This window comes from Nematolebias whitei, chromosome 10 (assembly GCF_014905685.2).
Source record: "Nematolebias whitei isolate Nwh7 chromosome 10, NemWhi1, whole genome shotgun sequence".
In the NCBI taxonomy this organism is placed as follows: Eukaryota; Metazoa; Chordata; class Actinopteri; order Cyprinodontiformes; family Rivulidae; genus Nematolebias; species Nematolebias whitei.
The window spans coordinates 730900-737749 of record NC_056507.1 but is presented as its reverse complement, the minus strand read 5'-3'; the positions used below and the strand labels follow the sequence as shown (position 1 = coordinate 737749).

Below are 6850 nucleotides of genomic sequence, written 5' to 3'. Positions count from 1 at the left end.
ACTTCACTGATTGTCCTACAGTCTGTCCACCTTTAAGAGACACTTCAACACAAGCAGCTGTTTTGTCTCTCCTGCAGAAAGACATGGACCATGCTGTGGTTGTGGCCGTAACGTCTCGTTCAGTTTTTGAATGTGAGGCTGAAGAAGACAACGGCGCTACGTACGGCGCAGGACGGGCTTTTCCACTGCTGCAGGTGAGGGGAGGAACGTAGACCGACCAGTAAACAGAGAGCTCTGTCTTACAGCTCAGCTCCCTCTTCACCACAACGGACCGGTACAGAGTCCACAATACTGCAGACACTGCACTGATCTGTCTGTCTGTCTCTCGCTCCATTCTTCTCTCAGTGAGACATATTTATCATTATTATTAACATTTTGTTGGTTATTTTTCACAATTAAAAAGTTAACGGCAACAGTAAAATTTATCGCAGCAACAAACTCATTCTTTGATAAACTCATTTTATCACTTTTATATAAATTCCTGACAAAAGCTTCTGAACTGAAAGATTCTTGTTTTATGTAAAAATAGCAAAAATTAAACCTTTATTTGTGACATTAATGCATAATCGGGACAATGGGACTGGAAATATTTCGGATTTTAAAACACCGACTGTCTCATTGAATGAACTCGGACACTCGATGATTTGAGTGAAAGCTGTTTTAAGTCAAACCTGTTGATGAGACACTTCCTACACCTGGGGGACTCAGGACGTATTTCCGGTTGTCTCTGACCTGCTGGACATCTTGTTCTGGACCGTGGACACCATGTTGACTCTGCAGGATCCAAACCAGTCAGCCCGAGGACTTATTATCCTTACAAAGCAGCAAAAGGTCCAACAAATCTAGTTTAGTCCCAAGTTTCTCCTCAAAGGTGAGTTCTCTTTCACTTCCGCCTGACGTCATCTTGGGAGCAGCGCGATCGCGTCACTTCCGGTTCAATGCGCGCTGTCACGGCAGCGTCTTGTATCCGGTGGAGACCGACACGCGCCTCGAGTTTCATTAGGAGCAGCTGTTGGACAGAGCCGGGTCCGAAGCGTGTCTCAGAGGAGCGTGGTCCGGTTTGGAGCGGGTTCGACCCGGTTTTGACTGGACCAGGACCAGGACCAGGACTGACCATCCTCAGATTTACGGTGAAAAACTTCTCCTTTGTTCTAAGACCTGTCTTCAGATTGTCCTCGTCCTGTCTGTCCCCGATTCTGCCCGGTGTGTCCACCACATGGTGTCCACCCTGGACCCCCGGGACGTCCCCGGACCTGAGGCGTTCTTGCAGACCCTCCTTCAGGTCCTTAATTGGTTGCAGCTGATTGGCTTTAGCACGTGATGGTGCCTTCAGGTGTCGGGGCAGTGTCAGGAAATCTATCGATCATAAACGGTTTTCTCATCAGAAAGGAGAAAATGTCAGTATTTCTTCATGTTACATCTGTGAGTTTTTATTTCTTCTCATTCTCCGTGTCTGAGCTGATCTTTGGATGCAGGTACAAAAACAAATTTCACTACATGCACGACTGTGCATGTGACATCTTATGTGCATCTTGTCAAATGAGAGAATATGCGGCTCTTTACCCTGAAACTTTACATGTATTTTTAGTTTATCTGTATAAACTGTTTGTGGGAAATTGAAAATATATTTTATTATTTGAAAATTTTCAATGTTTGAGTTCCAAAAAATAACAATTCCATCAGCATCCATGTATTTCGACCCATTTAGTTTCTCCACGTTCGTTTGATTTGCTCACTTGATGAAAACCCCTAACACCTGTGTTTACCCTGTGCACGTGCCACTTTGAGGCTGCATGTTCTGCTGCAGGCCCCGTCACGTTGACAACAACATCTACTGCCATAACAATTTGCAATAATGAAATGTTTAATGAAAACGTTCCTCAAACGCCAGCGCCCTCTTTATGCTCGTTAGTGACACCACAGAGTCACAAGCTGGTAAGTGCACGAGACGGTCGACCACTGGCAGACGTGCTTGAAGCGTAGTTTGTTTCAAACCGCACCGACCCGTTCCACATGGATACGAACACGTGCAACCTTCCTTGTGTTTCCACGTCGACTGCAGACTTGTGCTTGGCCTCTGGTGAAACGTGGCCTGTTTCTCTGTGCACGTGTTTCCACACTGTGCTGCATGTTGAAACCACGAGCTGCTGCTGCTACGTCACCCGTTTCACAGCAAACCAACGTTTTCACTTGGGCTGCGTTCACAGCAGCCCTGTTTAGTCGCTTTAATCCAACTCTAGCTCGTTTTCCTAGAAAGTCCGGTTCGTTTAGGGAGGTGTGAACGCACCATCGAACTCTGTCATGGAACAAAAAGGTGAACTCTGGTCCGGGCTAAAACCTAGGTCTGGGTCCGGTAGAAGAGAACTCCAGTGGTTCCAGTACAGTGTGAATGTAAACAGACTGGGTCCCGCTCCACAGGACAAACACACATTTCTCTCATATGGAGCCGTCAGCTGACGTGTGTGAAAAACAATATTCAACTGGTTGCTTCAACTGGTTGGGCTCAACTGGTTGGGCTCAACTGGTTGGGCTCAACTGGTTGGGCTCAACTGGTTGGGCTCAACTGGTTGGGCTCAACTGCACAGTGCAGTGTGAATGCAAACGCACCAGCTCAAATGTAACAAAAGGTCATGAATATTGGTCCAGAACCGAGTCTACCGGACTATCAGCTGTGAAAACGACCTGATTCACCTGTCACTCCCCCCATGCTTTGGACAGAACAGACACTGAACCCTGTGGGGCGATACCCATTAAGAACGTCACTGTTAGAACGTGTATAGTTTCTACCATGTCTGTGCACGTGCAAGCAGGTTTTTAGGCTTTGGTGTAGCCATTTCTAAGCAGTCAATTATAACGGGTGTTTTAAAATAACCATCGAGCTCGCTTCGATGCAGCAGCTGCTTTAGACGTGTACATCAAACATGTCTGACAATCAGAAATGTCCTGGAGACAGCGGAGGTAGAAGTTTTGGAATGGAAAGACCAAGTCTTGCAGAGGAAGGTCTAACTTAAGATGCATTAGGTCATTTTCACAGCTGATAGTCCGGTAGACTCGGTTCGGTTCGGGACCAATATTTATGAGCTTTTGTTACATTTGAGCTGGTGCGTTTGCATTCACACTGCACTGTGCAGTCGAGTCAACCTGTTGAACCGACCTGTTGAGTCAACCTGTTGAACCGACCTGTTGAAGCAACCTGTTGAAGCGACCTGTTGAAGCAACCTGTTGAACCGACCAGTTGAACCGACCTGTTGAAGCAACCAGTTGAATTAACCAGTTGAACCAACCTGTTGAACCAACCCTGTTGAACCAACCTGTTGAAGCGACCTGTTGAAGCAACCTGTTGAACCGACCTGTTGAAGCAACCTGTTGAACCGACCAGTTGAACCGACCTGTTGAAGCAACCAGTTGAATTAACCAGTTGAACCAACCTGTTGAAGCAACCAGTTCCCCCGCTCGCCTGTGGGGGCGCTGCACCAAGAACTACGGAAAGAAACGACACAAAAACCTCTGAAGACACGTCTTCTTCTTCTTCTGTAAATAAAAATAAAAACAAAGTGGCATCAAGTTTTATCAGTTTTAGGAGTTATATTTAGTCATTTTTCAACAATGGACTCAGCATGAGCAGAAGATGAGACAGAAGACCATGGAGAATATTGTTTTCCACACAAGTCAGCTGACGGCTCCATATGAGAGAAATGTGTGTTTGTTTGTACTGTGGAGCGGGTCCGGTCTCTTTACATTCACACTGTACTGGAACCGTGCTGGAGTTCTCTTCTACCAGACCCAGACCTAGGTTTTAGCCCGGGCCAGAGTTCACCTTTTTGTTCCATGACAGAGTTCCATGGTGCGTTCACACCTCCCTAAACGAACCGGACTTTCTAGGAAAACGAGCTAGAGTTGGATTAAAGTGACTAAACAGGGCTGCTGTGAATGCAGCCTTGGAGTCATCAAAGTGTTCAAATTGACCTCAGTCACCATTTACTGTAGACGTAGTTATGAATGACGTCACCAGATCAAATACTCTCAACATGAGGAGGAAGGCCAGTGTGGTATGTGACTTTATAGTTGTTGTTTTCAAAGCTTTTTTTAATTAAACTTCAAATCATTTAAGTGACCTTTTAATCTAATCTTTTCTGTTGTTAATCTCTGCAGTTCAGAATCACCCTGACTTTCAGAAACAGGAGCTTGTTCTGTGTAATGTTGGTCCTCCAGCTGCAGCACCGTGGAACTGGAACTGATTCCTCATCTTCATGTGGGTCCATTGGAGCAGCTCTGGATCTGAGACTGTACGCAGGTCCAGGATCTGAGACTGTACCCAGGTCTAGGATCTGAGACTGTACCCAGGTCCAGGATCTGAGACTGTACCCAGGTCCAGGATCTGAGACTGTACCCAGGTCTAGGATCTGAGACTGTACCCAGGTCCAGGAGAGCTGGATACAGTCATGGATACTCTAAAAAAGTAAAATCAGGTCCTCTGGATATTGGAAAAAAAATGTAGAAACGTTTTGTCTCTCATCCGAGAGACTTCCTCAGTCTGAGGTGCTGTATTCAGCTCAGTCTCTTAAATAGCACCTTCTCAGAGTGGATCAACCAGTTTGATGCTGACAACCAGAACCAGCTGATCACATGCTCAAGAAGGACCATCAGCCTAACAATGGATCATTAGCACCTGATGGCTGTTTACTGTTCACAGAGGGCTGAGTGATACTAGCAATCACAGCATTGTAAGAGGGGGACAGTTGAACCTGGAGGCTCCACCCCTGTTTAATGATGGACGGGTTCTTCTCCACAGTGTAACTCCTACCAACTTAATTATCTTGCAGCTAAAACACTGAGGTTTACTTGCATTCACTGCTAAATTCCAGTCCAGAAAAACACTGGTCTCTAAAACTACAAACACTCAGGGGGATGTTGGTGGACCACTCGCTTGTTTTTCCTCCATCTCTGCTGGTTTCACAAGAATGACCTAAAATAGTCCTGGGATAAGATGTACTTTGTCAACATGGATGAGGAGGAATTGTTTCTGCATAATTGTATAATTAAGATGTTTTTAATTCCTTTCAGTCACACAGGGTAAATGTGAGCTGTTTTCAGCTCGTTGTCTTGGACATCCAGAGTTTGGTCTTGGTGCGTTTGGTTGAATGAACCTCATGTGTCAGATTCCTCATGTCAGATAAACCATGTGCATGTTTAAAACGGTGACTGCAAACCTGTATGGTTTTGAACATAATGCAGTATGTAGTTCCCTTGAAGACGGACTGAAGTAACAAAATGTTCCTGAAGTGGAGCCGTTTAAAACTCGACAGCAACATCCAGCTCATGGGAAACAGAACCTGAGTGGAGGCGCTGGTGCTGTTCAGTCTTGTTCAGGCAGTGATCCTCGTGTGCAGTCAGACCTGTCAGACGGCTCCGTGAGTTTCCAATCACCACACCTATATTCCACCACAGACATGTGTGAAACGGCCTGTGTCATGCCAAGCTGCTTTAAAGTGTGTGGGAATCGCAGCTCGTGGTCTACGTCTACATCTTCTCTCATTTTGTTTCTGCTGAGGACGAGAGACAGTCAGAACTTTATGAATTAAGTAGATGCCATTTCCTGCATTCTGCTGTATTTTAACAGGTTATTTATATTTACCTACATAATTAAACACATAACTATTTAAAGGGTAACAAGTAGCCTGACCAACAGCTCCCCTTGTGTGAACAGAGCACACTCCGCTTCTCTCTCTCATCCTAAACCACTCCCCTCACTTCATGGTTCCGAGTCCGACTCCTGCTGAATTCACTCCTCATTGTCCTCCTCCACATGTGAACCTCCAGGCTCCTCCTCGGGCTGTTCATGGCAGCTGGCTGTGGGCTCCTGCTCGTGTACGACAGCCTGGTTAGCTCCCCCCCCCCCCCCCCCCACCACCACCACCACTCCACCTGCTCCAGTATCTCCTCTGCCTTCACGTGCTTCAGTTCTTGGTTGTTTAGTTGTACCTGTATAAAAAGACTTTTTTTCAATTAAATTAAATTGGACGGTCTTTTCAACATTTTGATTGCTGTTATTTTGAGAAATTGGCACCGTTGTTTTATACGTGATGTACGTCACGTGATTACCCGTCAAACATTTCTCTCATATTTTTAATAATCAAAATTGTATTAATGACTCACTTAAACTGTAAAACTGATTTGCAATTTATTTGTGCTGTTTAATTTATATTTTTGAGATTTTAATAAAATTGTCTATGACTGAACTTTTAGGGGCGGAGCTTTTTTAAGGGTAGAACCAGAAATACTTCCTTGAAGGAGCAGCTCAGATGTGACGTTAGGAAGCTCGTTATGTTTAAAGTGGGTGTTGATGTCATTATTTTTAGATTATATGTCCAATATAGGTTTTATTTATTCAAGGCAGTCATATTTGTTCATAACTTTATTAGTAAGCCTGAGAGTTGCCAGATCCAAGCAAACAATTACCAGAACGCACCCTGTCAAAATAAGAGAGTTCCAAGATCCTGGTCCGGCAGGACCTGGCTCAGACTCAGCCCTGGTTATCATCCACCACTTAAAGATGAATGCAGGCAGTAACATTTTTTACATTTTTGCCCATCTGCCATTGGCTCCCTGTCAAATCCAGAACTGAATTCAAAATCTTACTTCTAACCTACAAAGCTCTCAACAACCTAGCTCCATCTTATATTACAGATCTTATTGTTCCATATTTTACTAACAGAGCACTTCTCTCTCAGACTGCAGGTTTACTTGTGGTTCCTAGAGTTTCCAGCAGCAGAATGGGAGGAAGATCTTCCAGTTCTCAGGCTCCTCTCTTGTGGAACCAACTTCCAGTTTCTGTCCGTGAGGCTGACAC

At 45.0% G+C, this 6850-nt stretch overlaps 1 protein-coding gene across 1 annotated transcript in view; it reads left to right on the top strand.

Annotated features, from left to right (window-relative positions):
• Positions 1-907: 907 nt before the first annotated feature.
• LOC119415369 (GRAM domain-containing protein 4) overlaps positions 908-6850 on the top strand; it is a 43379-nt gene continuing 37436 nt past the window's right edge. Inside the window, exon 1 of the mRNA XM_037682500.1 lies at positions 908-1130. Within this exon, the coding sequence (XP_037538428.1) occupies positions 939-1130 (192 nt within the window). The 5' untranslated portion in view covers positions 908-938. The remainder of the gene's footprint in view (positions 1131-6850) is intronic.